At 38.0% G+C, this 22,243-nt stretch overlaps 1 protein-coding gene across 1 annotated transcript in view; it reads left to right on the top strand.

Moving 5' to 3' along the window:
- The window catches only part of LOC308687548 (uncharacterized protein), a 101,726-nt gene that overhangs the window by 12,445 nt on the left and 67,038 nt on the right, over positions 1-22,243 (top strand). Inside the window, exon 2 of the mRNA XM_081360144.1 lies at positions 10,977-11,037. Within this exon, the coding sequence (XP_081216270.1) occupies positions 10,977-11,037 (61 nt within the window). The remainder of the gene's footprint in view (positions 1-10,976; positions 11,038-22,243) is intronic.

Genomic DNA, 22,243 nt, shown 5'->3' with positions numbered 1-22,243 from the left:
AGACGACTACATTACTACATCTTGCTATTTAACATATTAATAGAGGAATAAATGATTTTTTGTAACGGTTACTCTTACTCAGTGGGACTCTATACCATCTCCCTGATGGCAGAAGCTGGCACATTGGAAATAAAAGATGGCTTGAATCACTCACTATTGTCTGTGCATTTTTAATAACCATCGATTCGTAAATTGATTGAAGTGATGAGTACTCTCTTACACCCATAACTTTCATTGCAGTTTTCACAAGACGTGCAAGCTGTGATTTTAATTGGACCGAAAGATTGCCATACCAAGTTTGCATCCAATAATTTAAAAGACTACCTAAAACGGCATAATAAAATAATTGCATAATTCTCTGATTTACACCAAACAGCCTAAGTCTTCTTAAAAAATACAATCGTTGCCAGAATTTTGAACAAAGATAATCAATGTGGGCTTTCCAAGTAAATTAACGATCAATGACCACACCTAGATACTTATATCCACCTGCTCAATGATATTATCATAGATGATAACTGGGTTCAACTGCAGTGAATTATAAACAGTACATAGTGTCATTCTTGTTTTATGAAAGCATTTTACAAAAGAAAACATTGTGTAATGCTCCTGTTGTTTGTGTTTTTTTATTTTATGAGTGGCAAAGTGTATCACTAAGTGTATGGGTGAAACCTTTTCTAGTGTTCTGGAAGAATGAGTTGATCTGAGACATGAATGAAGTTTCAGTGCATTTTGAATGTGAAATGAGCTGCTGTCAAGCTGTAAGTTGGTTAGGAGAACTGAGTGAAGAGTTTTGATAATGTACCTAAATATTGAGAAATGTGTCCTAGCAATTGTAAAACCCTGTAATTTCATTTAATTTGGCAGGGTAAATCACAGTGTTTTCTCTAGTTTATTTTAGTTTATTTGAGAAGTTGCACATATATTGGTAACAGTACTGTGAGGGTTGTTGGCCTGTTTTCTCACCTGAGACAAACACTGGCCTTTCAGGCCTTCCTGCATTGATATGTAAATTGTGTGTGGGGGGGAAGTGCAACAACTCAATTCACACACACTAGAGTCTACATACACATGAAAAATACCTATTTTAGAATATCAAGGATAATAATGAGTTATAGTTAAATCATTCAATCATTCATAGCACAGTCTTAAATGATATCTTAAATGATATCAGGTTAAAAGACCATGATATCTTCTCCAAACCAACTTACAGCTTGACAGCAGTTCATTTCACATTCAAAATGCACTAAGTGTATGGGTGAAACCTTTTCTAGTGTTCTGGAAGAATGAGTTGATCTGAGACATGAATGAAGTTTCAGTGCATTTTGAATGTGAAATGAACTGCTGTCAAGCTGTAAGTTGGTTAGGAGAACTGAGTGAAGAGTTTTGAAAATGTACCTTAATATTGAGAAATATGTCCTAGCAATTGTAAAAACCTGTAATATAATTTAATTTGGCAGGGTAAATCCCAGTGTTTTCTCTAGTTTATTTTAGTTTATTTGAGAAGTTGCACATATATTGGTAACAGTACTGTGAGGGTTGTTGGCCTGTTTTCTCACCTGAGACAAACACTGGCCTTTCAGGCCTTCCTGCATTGATATGTAAATTGTGTGTGGGGGGGAAGTGCAACAACTCAATTCACACACACTAGAGTCTACATACACATGAAACATACCTATTTTAGAATATCAAGGATAATAATGAGTTATAGTTAAATCATTAAATCATTTATACCACAGTCTTAAATGATATCTTAAATGATATCAGGTTAAAAGACTATGATATCTTCTCCAAACCAACTTACAGCTTGACAGCAGTTCATTTCACATTCAAAATGCACTGAAACTTCATTCATTTCTCAGGTCAACTCATTCTTCCAGAACACTAGAAAAGGTTTTACCCAAAAAACACACGTTAAATAAAAAAACACAAATAACAGGTAGCATTATAACATATTTCTGCTGTTTTCTGTTGTTCAGAATTCACAGCATTTTGTCACATGTTCATTGTTTACAGTACAGTACACATTTCCCCCCCAAGTTTCCCCTTTTTATAGATGGTGACGAAACTGAAAGATTAATACCTGTATGTGTTCAGCTACATCTAATTGTTTTGATAGTATTTAATTTTTTAGATTCTGAATATATTTTAATACGGTATTACTGTAGAAGTGTTGCAAATGTCTGTGTCATTCAATGTTGTATTAATGCATTCAGTGACTACATCTTCCAAACTACATATTTCACTTAGACACAACCACTGCCAAAACTCAGAGCCTATTTTTATACACTCTTTTATACGCTCAAAACTGTTAAACATAATTGAAAGATCTTATAAACATTGAGATCTTTCAATTTAAATGAATTAATTTCTCACTTAAACAAAAAGACCAACAGAACTTGATTTACTTGGTGCTCACCCTGTGGTCTGTGTGGGTCCTAACGCCCCAGTGTAGTGACGGGGACACTATACTGTCAAAGAGCACCGTCCTTCGGATGAGACGTAAAACCGAGGTCCTGACTCTCTGTGGTCATTAAAAATCCCATGGCATTTCTCGTAAAGAGTAGGGGTGTAACCCCGGTGTCCTGGCCACATTCCACACATTGGCCCTTACCAATCATGGCCTCCTAATAATCCCCTTACATTGAATTGGCTCTATCACTCTCTCTCCTCTCTCCACCTATAGCTGGTGTGTGGTGAGCGCACTGGCGCCGTTGTTCTGTGGCTGCCGTTGCATCATCCAAGTGGATGCTGCACACTGGTGGTGGTTGAGGAGAGACCCCTGATATGATTGTAAAGCGCTTTGGGTGTACAGTAGTACATATGAAAGCACTATATAAATGCCTCATTCTATTCTATTCTACTATACAGGCTTATTTGCACATGCTTACATATTTTTCCAAGACTGTGTTATTTAATTTAAAAACCTAAGCTAGACTGAAATGTGCAATATTTCTACCGTATACCACATTGATATATATTCTGAATATTCTTTTTTGAAAAAAATCAGAAAAATGAAGATGTAACTAAACACATACACAAGTCTTAGTCTTTCAATTTCATCACCATCTATACAAAAGGAAATAATTTTCTATATTAATGTAAACATGAACCATATAACATAAACTGCATTGAATTCTGAACAGCAGAAAATAGTGCATATTGCTGCCTGTTGTTTGTGTGTGTTTTGTTTTGTATATTTAATTTATGTTTGTTGGCTGAAACCTTCACAGTTCTGAAAGAATGACTTAATTTGAGACATGAATGATGTGTTCTGGTAGTTTTAATGTGTTTTAAATGTGAAATTAACTGCAGTGAAGCTGAAAGTTGGTTAAGACAATGGGAGTGAAGAGCTTTGGAAGAAGTGATAAGTATTGAGAAATACATTCTAATTTAATTTAATTAGAATATAACATTCTAATCTTGTCGGATAACAGATTATGATCGGGTTACAAGCATCCCCTGTCAGTCAGGGGAAAAATGTAATGATGCCCAGTATCAAGTGTAATTTAAGTCCAAAGGGAAACAATGTATTTATTTTATTTTTATTACTGCCAATGTCTGAGACCACAACCCATAAGATTGGTCTTTCATTACAGAAAAGAGGGTCTCCACTTTGTTGCTAAAGTGAAAAATGTGTACCGTAATTGCTGCTAATATACAGTATCAAATCATGTTATATCATTTTATAATTGTATTAAAATGTGTACCTTTTTAAAAAGAACGGCAACATGTTCAAAATTGAAACCAAAGGAATAAATATAAGCATTCCCCTGACTTACTGCTGCGGTCGCATTATATTTATCTAGAGTCTAGATCATGTACAGTTTAACTTGTGTGGTGACCTGCAATTGTTACCTTAAAGCAATATTTCTGCTCTATTCACCCCCGGCCAAAAACGATCACCTCAGTTTTGTCTTCATTTAAAGACAAAAAGTTTTGAGCAAGCCAAGATTTAACCTCATCTAAGCATAATGAAAGAGAAATTAATGAGAATTTAACAGTTAAAAAGATAATGCAAGTAATTTTCAAACTAAAGTAATACACTACACAACTGCGTGCAAAATGTAAAATATTGTTAAATACAACTATAACATTGTTTACAAACAAACCCTATCAACACTAAAAGGGCTGTATTATGCAAGCCAGGCCAGTAGTTCACTTTGTTAAAAAAAAAAAAAAAAAAAAAAAACACGTAATACTCATGACCATGTGAACACCTGATGATAAGTACACATGTGAACATGTTATATACTTGTGCATGACCAGCCTGATCTCATGAACATGCATCTCTATAGCACGCATTGTTTATCGTGCAATGTTTTATGCGAAAATTCGTTTTTTACATGCATATGATACGCACTTTATTGCGTGTACACACACCCTACAACACTAATCCTAACCAAACATAATACATATTACATAATACACACCACTACTAAACCTACCCTAAACCCACCCATGCGTATCACATGCACGTAAAAACTCATTTCCGCGTATAAATTGCACAATAAACACAATGGGCCCTATTTTAACGATCTGAAACTCAAGTGTCAAAGCGCAAGTAACTTTCTGGGCGGATCTCGGCGCTGTTGCTATTTTCCCCGCGGGATAAATGACTCTTGCGCCCGGCACAAATCTAAAATGGGTTGGTCTGAAGTAGCTTCATTATTCATAGGTGTGGTTTGGGCGTAACGTGAAATAAACCAATCAGAGCGTCATCTCACATTCCCTTTGAGAGCAGGCGCGCTTGTTCTATAGCGGAGTCCTATTATAACGGCGGATTTGCCAGGCGCACGCGAGGAGCGGTTCACAGCCGAGGAGACCGACGTTCTCGTCAGGGACGTTGGGGATGGAGAAACACACCCAAATTAACTTTGGTTAAACATTAAACAGGCGTATGATAATTTGGGTAAATGTGTGAGCTAGATGTATGCTTTTATAATAAACTATCTATCTATCTATCTATCTATCTATCTATCTATCTATCTATCTATCTATCTATCTATCTATCTATCGTAAAAATGTATTATTTGCAAAAATGAGAACTGCTGCTTCTGTGTAGATGAGAGAATAAAAGTGTATGTTGTGCACACGCTACATTGATTATGGCCAAGCATGCGCCCTTAAAATAGCATATGAATAACATGCGCAACGCGCCACTGACTTTAAACTGTTTGTTTTTTTCGGTCAGTGGCGCAATTGTTTTCTAAACCTGTAAAATAGCATGAGGGAACGTTTGCGCCGGAACACGCCTCCTCTTTGCGCTGAACCGCCCCGGGAAGCGCAAGTGTATTTCTTAGTTAACCGACGTGCGTCTGTGGAGGGAAAAGTCCGCTTTGCGCGGGTGCAAAATAGGAATGATACATGCGTCGCTGCATTTACTGTGACCGGGTTGGAATGACATACCAATTTCACAAATTCACATTTATGTTGTTTACATGCAGATGGTAAAGGCATAATTTTCAAAACCTTGCACTTTAAAACTCGTTTTCAAAAGCTTGCATTGTCAGGCCCCCATGTAATGAAATGAACGGCCAAAACGTTTTCAGTTGAAAATGATGTCGTGTAAACAGACCCTAAAGCGTTTATTATTTATTGCACTTTAGTTTTGTTAAGTGTTCATTTAAGTTGGCCTATTTATTATATATACAGTTATATATACAGTTTTATTCTGGTTTACTGTGTTCACAGAAGCACTGCGGGTGCTTGATGTGACGGTGTGTGAATCCTCATGTTCTGTTGTTTATGGTGCTATTTGCACATGTAAGTCTACATGTTTGAGGTATTTGAATCGGTCACAGACTATTATCTATTCTAATTCCATTTAATTCTAATCTAACCTTCAAATCATGTCAGTTAACTAATCTGACTGGTTAACAAGCATCAGCTGTCAGTCAGAAAACAAAATGTTAAATGAACATCCCTACTTCATATATTTCAACTGAACCAACTAAAAATGTTCAGTGCAGCAAGTCTACATAACATTTTGAGATTGACCTCCAAAATCTTTACAGTGTGTTTGTGATGGCAAGAAATGTACAAAGCAGCCAAACAAGTATCGTTCTTTACCATCCAACTGGGGACGCGGAGTTCATTTTGATTAATAAAATCATTATTCACTGTTTAAAGTATGCTTTACACTATACTAGATATAGGTCACCTGAAATTGTTACCTTAAAGAGCTATTTCTGTTTGATTAATCCCATAAACCCTAAAGGGACTGCATAACCAAGCATAGAAAGTATCTATGAAGAGAGAAAATAAGCTTTAAATAAGAGAAATAATATTATGAATGATAAAAGGCATAATATATAATATACTATATATATATATATATATATATATATATATATTAGGGGTGGGACGATACAGGTACCTCACGATTCAATTCTGTGGCGATATGTGGTCCACGATATGATAATATCACGATTCGCGATATCTACGATATTCAATATATTGGAAGAAATTTCATCAACGATATATCACGATATATGTGACTGAAAAGAAAAAGAAGGAATAAGGAAATAAGGAAATTTTATGCATTTATTAATGCCAACATTTCCAACATTGTGCAAAGAAATATGCATTTGCATAATAACTCACTGCCTCCTGGTCTTAAATGTAAACACTGTACATCTAGACAGATAAAAGTGCATGAACATTACAAAACAACATGAACATTAACATGTGTAAACCATAATACTGAAACGTCAGTAGCGAACGAGGTGCATTTGCAGATTCGATGTGTTGCTGTTATATTTTATCTTTGCAAAGCAGTTCTTGCAGATTGCATAGTGTTTATCCAGTGCCTTTCCGTCGACTGTCTCGTAAAACCCTTTAGAGTGGAAACTAGCGGGTGGGTCTTTGATTAGTTTTTAGCGCAATTTTCCACCGGACAAAATTGCGATTGTTAACTCATGATTTCTGTTCTGTCTGTGCGCACCAATCTTGCACTTCTATCTACTCCTCAACCAGACCACCTAGAGACTTCAGGTTTTCGGCATTATGTTAAGGAAGGTCTAATCTCGGGAACGCACAAAAAAAATCCAGGAAAAGATTTACTATCTCTTAGTGTTGTGATCCCATGAGGTGAGAAAATTGCGCTAAAACACTCACCGAGTTTTTATTACTTGTTTATTGTTTTCCGCCATTCTTCTTGCTTCTCTTTTTTTCTGCAATTCTCTGTTGTTGTTAGTTAACTTGTGTTCTTCACCGGCCGCTGTTTGCGCCACTTTACCCCTAATTACTCGAACAGCGCCCCCCGCAAACAGAATGGTAGATATTGGGTAGTGACAGTGACACTGACAACGGGTAAATTAATCATTTTGTGTTGTAATAAAATATCGATATTGGGCGTTAGTGTATCGATTATTTATTGCGACAGAGAGCACAACAATATATTGCAATATCGATTTTTTTCCCCACCCCTAATATATATATATATATATATATATATATATATAGTTACATAATGAAGACAGACTTCACTGCCAGTTCACTTCACTGTTCACACACACACACACACACACACACACACACACACACACACACACACACACACACACACACACACACACACACACACACACACACACACACACACAGCTCCATTGCAAGCTATTGTGAGTCCCCACTTGTATAGGTAGAGATCGTTCAGAAAGTCCCCACTTGTAGGCTATAGGTAGAGATCGTTCAGAGTTGAGATTCCATCTTGGCATGTTTAAAATTTTTTTTTTTTTTGCATATTTGAAGTTATATTATGAAAAAAGACCTTACAAGAAAATTGTGTATTTCATTTTTGTTTCTTCAAAATGACCAGATGCAGCAAGTCAACTTAAAAGTTTTGAATTTGATCTTCAAGAAAGGTCCACTGTTGGATGGTAACGAGCGACACATGTTTGGTTGCATTTAAATTGAGCAATATTTCAAACACTTAATATCTCTGTACATTAACATCCTAGAAACAAAGGAAAAAAACAAAAAAATAAGGACATGTCTACTGAATTTATTACAGTAGAAATTATGTTTTAATTAATATGCAGCCAATACTATCAGTTGCAATATCTTAATAATATAATAATAATTACATTATAATTATAACATTGAGTTGCAGATCCCCTCTTGTGTGTGTGTGTGCAATGGCACATAACAATGACAAGTAAATTGTTAGGGACTGCATAACCAAGCTTAGAAAGTATCTCTGAAGAGAGAGCGTTAAATAAGAAAAATAATATTATGAATGATAAGAGGATATTCTCGCCTCTGATTTTGAACTGTTGCTGCCGGTGTCACGATTGTGGGTTTGTTCTTGTCATGTTTTTGTGTCATGTCATGTTTCCATGTCTGTCATGTGATTCCCTGTTTGTCATGTGATCCTGCCATGTGTCTTGTCATTGGTTAATTGTGTGATCACTGTTCATCACAGGTGTCCCTTGTCTTGTCATTAGTCTTTGTATTTAGCCCTCATGTTTTCCATGTGTCTTTGTAAAGTATTGTTTCCTGTAGACCACTGTTTGTAAGTCTTTGTTCATGTTCTGGTTTTTGAGGGTTTTTTTTCATGCCACGCCATGTTTTTGTTTTATCTTTGCTTTTGTTTGTAATAAACTGCACTTGGGTTCTCATTTACACTTGCCTTCAGTGGATCCTTATTACAGCCGGGCCGTCTGTATTTTTTACCCCGTTGTAGATTTAAATGGTCTTTCCTCAAGCAATTAAGTTTTTGATAACTGATGATGTTCGTCATTCTTTTTTTTTTTTTTATTGTATATGTTTAACTATGCATATTGTGATCTCTGATGCCTGTGTGAACATATATTATATATATGTTATTATGTGTTATTATATGTATACTGTATTTATATGAACATAAAGACATAAAGACATACAAAATAAAGACAGACTTAACTGTTCACACACACACACACACACACACAGCTCCATTGCAGGCTATTGTGAGTCCCCACTTGTATAGGTAGAGATCGTTCAGAAAGTCCCCACTTGTATAGGTAGAGATCGTTCAGAAAGTCCCCACTTGTATAGGTAGAGATCGTTCAGAGTTGAGATTCTATCTTGGCAGGTTTAAAAAAATGTTTTTTTGCATATTTGAAGTTATATTATGAAAAAAGACCTTACAAGAAAATTGTGTATTTCATTTTTGTTTCTTCAAAATGACCAGATGCAGCAAGTCAACTTAAAAGTTTTGAATTTGATCTTCAAGAAAGGTCCACTGTTGGATGGTAACGAGCGACACATGTTTGGTTGCATTTAAATTGAGCAATATTTCAAACACTTAATATCTCTGTACATCAACATCCTAGAAACAAAGGAAACAAAAAAAATAAGGACATGTCTACTGAATTTATTACAGTAGAAATTATGTTTTAATTAATATGCAGCCAATACTATCAGTTGCAATATCTTAATAATATAATAATAATTACATTATAATTATAACATTAAGTTGCAGATCCCCTCTTGACAAAAAAATGCATATTTGAAGTTATATTATGAAAAATATAATATATATGGTAAACCTTTATAATAACTGCATCCTATTAATCATTAGTTAAGCATTAGTAAACAGTTAAATCATAATTCATAAAGCAGACATTAATAAGCAGTTTATACATACAGCTTTAAATGCTGTATTACTGATTTAGAAGCATATCTATAATGTGTTTAATAATTGTATTTTCGTACTTTATTAATTATCAATTTATCATTTCTAAATGAAGTATAGCATTATTTACAAACCAGTTATTTAGGTGTTGTCAGTGATTCATAAGATCACTTAGAAAGTGTAAGTAAATGTTGTAGATTCATGAGTTATAAAGCATTTAGTAGTGGTCAGTTAACTATTTTGTGAGCTCATCTGAAGTGAGGACTAGTTATGCCTTGTAAATCATTTATAAAGGAGATTTAAAGACTCAGTTTTCTTCTAAACAGAAAAAGGAAACAAACACACACAGTGATACAGAACATAGAAATATTAACAGCCTTTAAATCTCCTTTATAAATGTTTTACAAGGCATAACTAGTCCTCACTTTAGATGAGCTCAAAAATAGTGATCTGACCACTACTAAATACTTCATAACTACCTGAATTACAGTAGAAATACATGTTAATAAAGCATTTATTAACACACTGAGTAACTATTACTATATGTCTGAATAATAAATATGTATGAATATACATTTAAATAGTTTAATCATTTACTCACACTTTCTAAGTGATCTTATGAACCACTGACAACTCCTAAATAACTGCTTTGTAAATGATTCTATACTTTATTTAGAAATGATAAATTGATCATTAATAAAGTATGAAAATACAATTATTAAACACATTATAAATATGCTTTTAAAACAAGAATAAAGCATTTATATCTGTATTTATATACTGCTTATTAATGTCTATTCATTTATAAAACTTTATAAAATGATTAACTGTTTACTAATTCTTAACTAATGATTAATAGCGTGGAGTTATTATAAAGTGTTACTGAAAGCTCCAGTTAAACAGCAGCTCTACAGTCTCAGAGCCTCTAGGACAGCAGCCATTCAAACAATAGAGAAGTGTGAACGACGTGTGTTAATGGGCCACTGCAGTTCCTGCTCCAGCCTACAGGAGCGCTGCTGAGTATGGACTTAAACACACACACACATGTAGGTCCCCACTTGGTCAAAAATGTAAAAAATTCACCAGAGTGTGTTTTAGCTGATTTTAACATGTTTTAAAGCATGACCAACAGGGGACTTGAAAAAAGTCCCCACTTGGCTCGACGGTCCCCTGTTGGTGAGTGTGTAACGACACCAAGGTCCCCACTTAGATAGGTAGACAAGTACACACACACACACACACACACACACACACACACACACACACACACACACACACACACACACACACACACTCTCACACACACTCAGCAACACATTCACTCTATGCTGGATTTAATATTATTTCTCTTCAGTGTCTCTGAGGAACATTAGACAGCGTCCTGAGAGAAACACCAGTGATACACACACAACCGGGTGAGTGAAATATACTGTGTCTTAGTGAAGGATTTCTCCAGACTGAATAATAGTTCAATCCTCTGTTCTTCATACATCACTAAACACTAGAGATGCACCATATTGGGTTTGTGCTGATACTCCATATGCTGATATTTCACAACATGTTTTGGCCGATACCAATAAACACATATTTTCCTTTGTTTTGAAACAACACAGAGTCTCTCCTGTGCAGAGACTATAAACACATTATTCTTCATTTTAGTTAGTTTAGAGCTAAATCTATTTCTCCTTCAGTTTCAGAGTTGTGAGGTCTCTGTGAATAGGGCTTAAAGGAGCACTCCACCGTTTTTTGAAATAGGGCTTATTCATATTCTTTCCTACATTTAGATAGGTGGGTAAATGCATTTTTGTCTCAGTGCATGCATTGTTTTAGTTTGACAGGGTCGGCGCTAGCTTAGCTTAGCATAATGAATGGAATCCTTTGTTGCCAGCTAGCATGGCCTGAGTAAAAGTGAAGAAAAAAAAAACCCACGTAATTACTTCTTGTGGCCTGCGTATTCACAACAAGTACAAATAGCGATGCAGATTAACACTAGGCGATTTCCTAGGCAGATATTGACTTGGGACTATATTAGGGGGAAGCACAGGCGAAGCACTGGTACTTGGGCGCAGAGATATCACGCAACACATGAAATCCCATGACTTCCGTCAGCATACCGGCGTGAATAGTAGCTGCCTGGCTATTTTCCCATCATTACATGAATGGCGATGAACATGGCTGATTTTGTGTGAGCCAGAACCATATCTATATGTACAAGAGTTTACAGAAAATGAGTGGAAATAGAGCCTGAGGACGTGAGGATGAGAGCCAACACGAACTGGTGGTGTGAATGTGGGGGAATATGCCAATCTATCCCGACTGAAATAGTGTCTGTGCTGTGGAGAGTGGGACAAGTTACTGCCATCGATGACCAGGCTCAACACATCAGATCAAAATGAGCGTGGCCACAGTTGTGTCACAGCTACCGAGGATTTCACGGCGCTGATCCATCCGGCAGTAACGTTACTCGATTTTTTTTTTTCCGTGTGATAAAGTGAACTGGAAAAAACCCCACGCCGAATGGACCAAATGGGCTGTCCACAGAGTAAGTGATTATTTAAAACATGATGCATGTACAGTAAACTGCTTGTAGCCTTCTCCTCTCTAGTAGTTATACTAAAACTCCTGAGTCAAAAGAACCAGGCTAACTCGGTGAGAGAAATATAGCTAATTTAGCCCTCAGTCATTTCATTTTACAGGTAACGATAACAGCGGTTTTTATTTTAGTTTGGTTGTTCATGCTAAACAGGTTGAATTCAACATGAGGTTATACTAGAGGAGGCTAATGTTATTTGAACCATAGTCTATACACAGCTTCTCAGCATCTATCTTACAACCGAATAAAGACACAGATTAACATAAGGAAGAGTAATAAAAGACAACTTACATGTGCACTTTGTTCTGCCTGTGCTTTGAAAATAGATGGGATGGGACAGCCGTATGTTTCAGACGTAGTACCGTCTTTCTGGACCCATATTCCATTTTTTTCAAAGTAACATTAACTTAGTCCTCCGGTGTAAAATGCTCTTCGCAAACACGATACTGTTTGATTTTGTAGAGAGGCGTTGAAGTACAGATCTCCAGAGCAGCTAGCCATTTATTTCTCAGTTCCACATTCGATGGAATTCTGTGAAACATTACATTCGTGTCGTTTGCTTGTTCTCACAACCTTTTGCTACGCAGGTAATTACCATGTTTGTTGTAACTGTAGCTGTAACTTCTCAAAAAAAACTCGGTGCAGGTCACGTTCTTCTTCTGTGTTTTGACTCGTTGCAATGCACGGTATTGCAATTGCAATGTATGTTGACGGAAGTCGTGGGATTTCATGTGTTGCGTGATATCTCTGCGCCCAAGTTTTTTTTAATTTTATTTAACCTTTGTTTAACCAGATAAAATCAGTTGAGAACAAGTTCTCATTTACAACTGCGACCTAGCCAAGACAAAGCTAAACAGTGCGACGAAAACAACAACATAGAGTTACACATAAAAATAAATAAACATACAATCAATAAACCAATCCATATACACAAAAAAAAAAAAAAAAAAAAGTACAAAATACAATATAATTAAGGAAGTAGGCCAATAAATAGGCCATAGTAACAAATAAATTACACATTACACTAAATTAACATTGGAAATATGAAAATGCAAACAATGAAGTGCAAATAAAAATACTAAAGTACACAATAAATAAAAATAAAAGGCTATAAACAGGTGCAGTGATCAGTAAACAGCTTTGACAGCTGATGCTTAAAGTTAGCGAAGGGAATAGGAACCTCTAGTTTCAAGGATTTTTGCAATTCATTCCAGTCATAGGCAGCAGAGAACTGGAAGGAATGGCGGCCAAAAGAGGTATAAGCTTTGGGAACAGCCAGTAAAATATACCTGCTAGAGCGCATACTACGGGTAGATGATGCTATGGTTACCGGGGATCTAAGATAGGGCGGGGATATGCCTAATAAAGACTTATAGATGACTTGAAGCCAATGGATTCGGCGACGAGTATATAGTGAGGGCCAACCAATGAAAGAATAAAGATCGCAATGATGAGCAGTGTAAGGAGCTTTGGTAACAAAACGGATAGCACTATGATAAATTACATCCAGTTTACTAAGCAGAGTTTTGGAGGCTATTTTGTAGATAACGTCGCCAAAATCAAAGATTGGTAGAATAGTAAGTTTTACAAGGGCGTATTTGGCAGCATAAGTGAAAGATGCTTTGTGACGAAATAGGTAGCCAATTCTGGATTTAATTTTGGATTGGAGATAGTTAATATGAATCTGGAAATTAAGTTTACAGTCTAACCAGACACCTAGATATTTGTAAGAGTCCACATATTCTAAATCAGTCCCGTCAAGAGTAGTGATGGTAACCTGGTTTGCATCTATGGGCAGTGTTCGATTAAAAAGCATGCATTTAGTCTAACTTGCATTTAAAAGCAGTTGGAGATCACGGAAAGCGTATTGTATGGCATTGAAACTAGTTTGAAGGTTAATGAACACAGAATCCAAAGAAGGGCCGGATGTATATAAAATAGTGTCGCCTGCATACAAATGGATCAGCGAATCACCAGCAGCCCTAGCAACATCATTAATGTATATAGAGAACAGGGTTGGCCCAAGAATTGAACCCTGGGGCACCCCCATAGAGACTACCTGAGAACTGGACAGCAGACCCTCCGATTTTACACACTGAACTCTATCTAAGAAATAGTTGGAGAACCAAGCAAGGCAGTCACTTGAGAAACCAAGGCTGTTGAGTCTGCCAATAAGAATACGATGATTGACAGAGTCAAACGCCTTGGCAAGATCGATGAAGATGGCTGCACAATAATGTCTTCTATCAATAGAGGTTATGATATCGTTAAGTACCTTGAGCGTAGCTGAAGTGCATCCATGACCAACGCGAAAACCAGATTGCATAGCCGAGAAAATACGATGGGATTCAAAATATTCAGTAATCTGTTTATTAACTTGGCTTTCGAAGATTTTAGCAAGACATGGCAGGATAGATATAGGTCTATAACAATTTGGATCTAGAGTGTCTCCCCCTTTGAAAAGGGGGATGACCGCAGCAGCTTTCCAGTCTCTAGGAATCTCACATGATACAAAAGAGAGGTTGAAAAGGCTGGTAATAGGGGTTGCAATAATTTCAGCTGATAGTTTTAAAAAGAAAGGGTCCAGATTGTCAAGCCCAGCAGATTTGTGAGGATCCAGATTTAGCAGCTCTTTCAAAACATCAGCTATCTGGATTTGCGTAAAGGAAAACTGACGGGGGCATGAACCGGTTGCTGTGTGAGGTACAAAGCTCTTGGCCGAGATAGTAGTAGCCAAATGAAAAGCATGACCAGCCGCGGCAAAATGCTTATTAAAATGTTGAATTATCGTGAATTTATCTGTGGTAACAGTATTTCCAAGCTTCAATGCAGTGGGCAACTGGGAGGAGATGCTCTTATTCTCCATAGACTTTATAGTGTCCCAGAACTTTTTTGAATTAGTACTACAGGATGAAAGTTTCTGTTTGAAAAAACTAACCTTTGCTTTTCTAACTGACTGTGTATATTTGTTCCTGGTTTCCCTAAAAAGTTGCATATCACGGCCACTTTTTGATGCTAATGCAGTGCGCCACAAGATGTTTTTATGTTGATTAAGAGCAGCTAAATCTGGAGTGAACCAAGGGCTAAATCTATTCTTAGTTCTCAGTTTTTTAAAAGGAGCATACTTATTTAATATGGTGAGAAAAGTACTTTTAAAGAAAAACCAGGCATCATCTACTGACGGGATCAAATCAAGATCCTTCCAGGACACCCGAGACAACTCAAATAAAAAAGCCTGTTCACAGAAATGTTTTAAAGAACGTTTGAAAATGAAAAGTGGTGGCCGTTTGACCACAAACCCATTTCGAACACAGGCAATTAAGCAATGATCGCTCAAATCCTGGTCGAAAACAGAGGAGGTATAATTGGAGGGCATGTTAGTCAGAATTATATCAATGATAGTACCCGCATTTACGGATTTAGAGTTGTACCTGGTAGGTTCATTAATGATTTGTGTAAGATAAACTTCCTGCTCAGCTACTGTTCGGACGCTCTTGCTAACTGCTCCGCGCTTTGCTCTATCGCTTTTACATTTTATCTCCTATTTTTTTATATTTTATTTCCTTTATTTTATTTCCTTTTATCACCTAATTTTAACTTCAGCAAATCAGCACAGTGCTCAGACGACAAAGTTTGGATTACTACAAAAACTGAGAATTCTTTTACCCGACCAGCTTACATTCCGCGAAAGGAAAACACAACTGCCTACAAGGATAAGAGAAAATGCCTCAAGAATCTACTTGCTGCACCAACTGCCACAGACTTTTACAAAGGATTGCAGTTCTTGAAACAAAGTTACTTACGGGACCACCAAACCAGACGGAGCACACAACAAAGCTTCTTCATGGACACCCTCAGCATACCGGTGAGTCCCATGAAACTAGTGCTCCTCGACAGGTAGAGAAACAATCCGATCGACTTACTAATCGATGGCACAAATAGGGAGCGAGACCCAAAGGGACTCGAGACATCAGATTGTCACGAGCATCACATATTGCCGCAGTAGCATCCTCTACCCCAGATACAGCTCTGACAAGGATTGCAAACACTGGTCTCCTACCACCGTTTATACATCTTGAGAACAGATTTGAAGTGCTAATGAATGTAAATGAGGAATCCCCAAACGTGATGAATGTGATCGAACACAGACTGAATGGGCCAGTAGCTAACACTGATGCTAACTGGCGCTCAAGGTCGAGCAGACAGCGGCACTCAGCTCAGAGTGCAGCCGAGCCCAGGGGCCTGATGTATAAACGTTGCGTACGCACAAAATGGGCATAGAAATATGCGTACGCATTTTTCCACGCACATATCGGGTGTAGGAGCCATGTTTTTCTTTAAGTTTTTCCCCCAACCACTGGAGGGTGGTGTTTTCATTGTTTGGGTGTTCTGCCTGTGGCCTGGGGTTATTTAAGGTCAACTGTTTGTCACTCAGGGGTTGGATGATTGAGGAGGCGAACAGTTTTTTACTGTGTTCAAATGACAGGCGTTTGTCTAAAAGGAAGACGAATAAATGTTCAACTTTAACAATGAGAGTGTGATCATGAGCCTTATTGAATTCACGTAAGAAAGTAAGCTATCAGTCATCAACCGGTAGCATTTAGTGGTACTTAGTCGCTACATTAGGTAAAAAACTGCCTCGGTAGGAGGAAGCCAGACTCGTTTGCACTGCGAGACGCCGTACCAAGGGCTATTGGAGCGTCAGGAAGGAGGCTTCACAGGAACAAGCTAAAGGAGCTAATGGAAATACCTACAGTGGCACGCAGCAGGATCTGAGTTACACTGGAGCCATCGCAGCAACAGGTGTCCGGAGGCTGCACGGGATGACACCGGATCGAGCTATTGGAGCAACCGGGATTTCCAGCAGCGGACATCGGAGTATCATATGCCGGCCAACGCACCATTGTGGTATGTGGTTCAGCGCTGTTTATGAATGGCCATTCTGATTTATTGTGTGCACACGTACAAGCGTAAAACCAATGCATTGGTAGCAGTCTTGCGATCGCCGTAAAATGTGTCACGTCGATACGTGACGTCTGCGTTGATAGAAAGTATCCGTGTCGTGCGTTTATAAACAAACAATTGACTTTTGGCCAATATGGCAGAAGAAAAGAGAACTGATAAGACTTTGGCGAGTGAACTGAACTTTAATGTGCGTGAAAATGCTTCAAAGGTGCATGGTGGGACAGAGAAAAAAAGAGAGGTTAAATTAACAGCCAAGGCTTTCTTGGAGAAAATAAGTCATTTAGAACATGAAAGAAAGACCAAAATAACTAAACTTTCTAAATTAAGTCAAAGCATTACTGCATTAAAAGGAAATAAAGAGTGTGTAAAAGAGGTTCAAAATGAATTTAAAAGGTTTCTGTGTTTGTCTGAAGAATCACACCAGGTACACAAAGTGTTGTTGGATTTATTGCCTGTTGATGAAGCACAAAAACATGAAATATGGTATCAAGCTAAAATGTTAAATGTACATGATTTTGTTGCTGATACTCAGAAATGGTTGGTTGAATCTCAAGGTTGCACAGCTGTTTTATTTGATGCTGAACAAAATGTGGTACAAATTCAAGGTGAACCTGTTACTGGAAATGACTTTGAGAATGCAGAAGCTTCTGCCGCTCCTGCTAAGGAAACAGACCGTAATATTGGAATTGGCAATGAAGTTCAATATAAAGATGCAGGTGATGGTACGGAAGAAAAGGAGCCTCAAATTGAACCTCAAGACAGCATCTCAAATGTCTCTTTTACAACTTCTGTGAAATCACAGCATCTAATGGGTTCCTCAATTACAAGTTCCTCTTCTAGTAGCAAATCATCCACAGCTTCTGAACGCATCCGAACAGAGGTAGAAAGAGCTGCACTCTTGGCTTGTGCTGCTGCTTTAAAGGAAAAGCATGCTCTGGAAGACCAGGAATATCTGTTAAAGAGGAAAAAAGAACAACTCGAGCTGGAAACCAAAATATCTGTTGCTAATGCGAAGCTAACGGTGCTACAGGGCAGTAGCAGAGGCAGCATGGCTTCCAAGCACTCTGATGGAATGGAGTCTTTTGTCAGAAAGGGGGCCAAACCCAAAGTCAAGCCTACTCTGCTCAACCCTCATGCGCCATCATTTGCTTCCCAGGCTTCACAGCAGCACGCATCTGTTCAGCCACCGCAAAAACATGCTGAACCTTTGGTGGTTAAAGAAGTTGCATCTGATCCAAGTGCAGCCTATAACCGTCACGGCCCAGCTTGTAAAGGTGACACTGTATCAAAGCCTCTTGTATCACAAACAAGGTCATCTTATGTCACAAGTCCTGTACCCCCTTTTACGTTGCCTACAAACTCAACTGTCACTCAAGATACCTCACCTCTACAAAGTCAAAACAAAGCAACAGGAGACCTCTACAGTGTGTTGAAACAACAGAATGACATAACAGCTCTTCTCGTTCAAATGCAAACAGCCCAGTTACTGCCACACAGAGAAATCCCTACCTATGATGGAGATCCACTTCAATTTAATTCATTTATGAAAGCCTTTGAGCACTGTGTGGAGGCAAAGACCAGCTGTAAAGGAGACTGTCTGTACTACCTTGAGCAGTACACCAGAGGACAACCAAGAGACATGGTACGCAGTTGTCTTCACATGACAGCAGAAAAGGGATATGCTGTAGCCAAACAGTTGCTCAAGGAACATTTTGGAAATGAATTCAACATAACTGCAGCTTATATGGAAAAGGTCACCAGCTGGCCAAGTATCAAAAGTGAGGATGTTAAAGCACTAAAAGCATATGGACTTTTCCTTCGTGAGTGCTGCAATGCTATGGAGGAGTTACGATACTTGGAGGAATTAAGCATGTCAGCTAACATGAAGATTCTGATTCAGAAGTTTCCCTACAAACTCAGAGAAAAGTGGAGGGCAAAGGCAAATGAAATCTTGGAACGAACTGGTCAAAGGGCACGTTTCCCACACATTGTTGACTTCATTGAGCAGCAGATCAGGATTACTTCAGACCCAGTTTTTGGAGTCATTCAGGACACTCCACCTGTTAAAGGAATAATGAAACCAAGCAATTCTCAAATGAAATCACAGTTGAAAAGAAACATCTTTGCCACTCATGTTTCTGTTAAAGATGGATACAAAATGGTTGCTTACAAAGATAAAGAGGATTCCACCAAAATAAACCTTTCTTGCTTGTACTGTGCACAGGATGGTCATGTATTGGAACACTGCCATCAGTTCAGTTCAGTTCAGTTCAACTTTATTGACAGACTCAAGGTCCATTAGAAAACCATACAACATTCCAAGAACACACATATACAACACAACAACAAACAGACAATTACCAATTATAAAAGACAGTTATACCAGTGCCTCCACAGCTGTGACTGGTATCGCACAACACTTTCACTAGGATTTGCCAATAACTTAATAATACCATTCTGAGAACCATCCAGCCGACCAATAAATTTGTACATCAGATTTCTCAATAAAGCCTGAAAAGTGTTGACTCTTGCCTTACAAAACAATTCACTTGCACTACACCACCTAGGTTTTTGAAGCAATATTCGCATACAGTCATTATAAGCCACCTGAAGCTTATGTATGGTTGTCTTTTTAAACTTGGCCCACAATGGGGCAGTGTAGAGAGGAGTACAGTAGGCTTGAAAGAGCCTTATCTTAACATTGTCTGAACACATATAGAATTTTCTTGCTAACATGTTAGCTTGAGCATAAAGCAGGGTTCCTCAATAGGCGGCCCGCGGGCCACATCCGGCCCGTGAGAGAAAAATGTTTGGCCCGCGCTTATTTCAAGGTTGTCATGGTAACATCAGCGTAAGCACGTCACTGGCGTTAAAATTCAAACGCTGTATCTGACAGCATTCACGCACATCGAAAATATGGCAAGTGTTAAGAAAAGAAAAGTGGACACAGAAAATAGACGATTCAAATCTGAATGGACTGAACAAGCAAAAGACTAGCATGTTTAATTTTTTAACGGTCCTCCACGACGACGGCGCGCGAGTGAGTGAGTGAGAGTGAGTGAGAGTGTGTGTTCGCGAGTGTGTGTGTGTGTGTGTGTGTGAGAGAGAGAGAGAGAGAGTGAGTGCGTGTAACTTATGTGAGTAAGTGCGTGTGTGTGTTAGTGAGTGTGTGCGTGTGTGAGTGCATGTATGTGAGTGAGCGTGTGTATATGTGCGAGTGAATGAGTGTGTGAGAGTGAGACGGCTCGCGATGACTGGTCGGAAAACAATGTGTAGTCTGACATGTTTCTTGTCCACAACATGACAAGATTTTTAGGAGTCAAAATCGTGTAATCTGACACAGTGACTATCGCAACAGACAAAAAAATCGTGTAATCTGAACCAGGCATGAGGCTGATAATATCAAACGCCATTTCAACTCATTGCACTGCAATTTTAACAGCAATTTTCCTGAACATTTTGAGAGTCGCAAACAGAAGGTAACACAATTGGTAGCAGCTTACAAGCAATCAGTTGCTGTTATTCATAAAACCACATCCATACAGGAGAATGCCACCGCAGCATCCTTACGTGTGGCTTGGAACCTGGCAAACAAGGCCAAAAAGCTGTTCACGGATGATGACATTTCCGGACATGGAGATCTAGAGTTGTTATTTGTTCATTTGTTTTTAATATCCACCATGCAAAGTTCTTTAGTTTTCTTTATCTGAATACAAAAATGCTGATAAGTGCTTGAATAAAACAGACTAATGAGAAAAATAATAAATAAAAATAAATAAAATCAGAATAATTATATTGTGATTTGTGACTCTTTTAACAAAACAACAACAACAATAATAGCAGAAGAGCAAACATTAAGGTCATAACATTTTGATCGGTGGCCCTTGGCTTTGTATTGTCGGCAGAATTTGGCCCTTTGTAAAAACCAATTGAGGAACCCTGGCATAAAGCATACGACACTGCCTATACATGTCATCATCATCAGACAATTGATCTGTGAGGAAGTGCCCCAGGTATTTTGTTTTATTACAAACACCTACTGTAGCACTTTACCTGCCAAATAAAAAACTGGAAAGTTGAGGTCTTTGTCCCCTTTTGTTCTGCATATCATGACAACACTCTTCTTAGCATTATACTGCACGTCATATTTGAGCCCATAATCAGAACATATATTCAGCAACTGTTGAAGTCCAGCACTGCTAGGGGAAACAATAGCCAGATCATCGGCATACATAAAATGATTTATTAAAACGTTACCAATCATACAACCGGTTTTGCCGCCTCTTAGTTGTTCTGATAAGTCATTCATATACAGGTTGAAAAGGGCCGGGGAGAGTAACCCCCCTTGTCTTACTCCATTACCAACACTAAAGGAAGGGGAGACACTATTACCCCATCTGACCTGCATACTCTGGTTGGCATACCAGTATGCCAAGATTCGTATCATGCTGTCAGGCACGCCCCTTAGTTTCATTTTCAGGAACAACTTCCGATGATTGACTCGGTCAAAAGCTTTAGAGGCATCTATAAAACCAATTAAAACAGAGGAGTTTTGCCTCCTGTACACTTCAACTACTTCTTTCAAGGCATATATACACAAATCAGTACCATGTTTAGCCTTAAAGCCAAACTGGTTGTCTGTAGTTTCAATATACTCACTCAAACGATATAATAAAATCCTCTCTAAAACTTTAGATAACACACTGGCTAGTGCGATTGGCCTATAATTCTCCATGCTTCCAACCTTGCCAGCCTTGTCTTTAATGACAGGCACAAGAGTAACGGCTAACATCGAGTCTGGTAACATTCCATGAGTCATAAATCCATTAAAGCAAAAGGCAAGGAGAGCTGCAACCTTTGGACTTGCATACTTAAGGTGCTCTGCTATGATTTGATCTGAGCCACTTGCTTTATTTTCAGATAACTGAGAAATTGCTTGATGAACCTCATGAGTTGTGATTCCCAATATGTCTCTTTTGGCAATATTGCCCACTTTATAAGGATCACTATTGACGCAATTAAATAAAGCAGAGTAATGTTGCCTCCACAACTCCGTTATATTA

The sequence above is a fragment of the Scardinius erythrophthalmus genome, assembly GCF_964197995.2.
Source record: "Scardinius erythrophthalmus genome assembly, chromosome: 3".
Taxonomy (NCBI): Eukaryota; Metazoa; Chordata; class Actinopteri; order Cypriniformes; family Leuciscidae; genus Scardinius; species Scardinius erythrophthalmus.
This window is presented reverse-complemented; position numbering and strand designations above follow the sequence as displayed.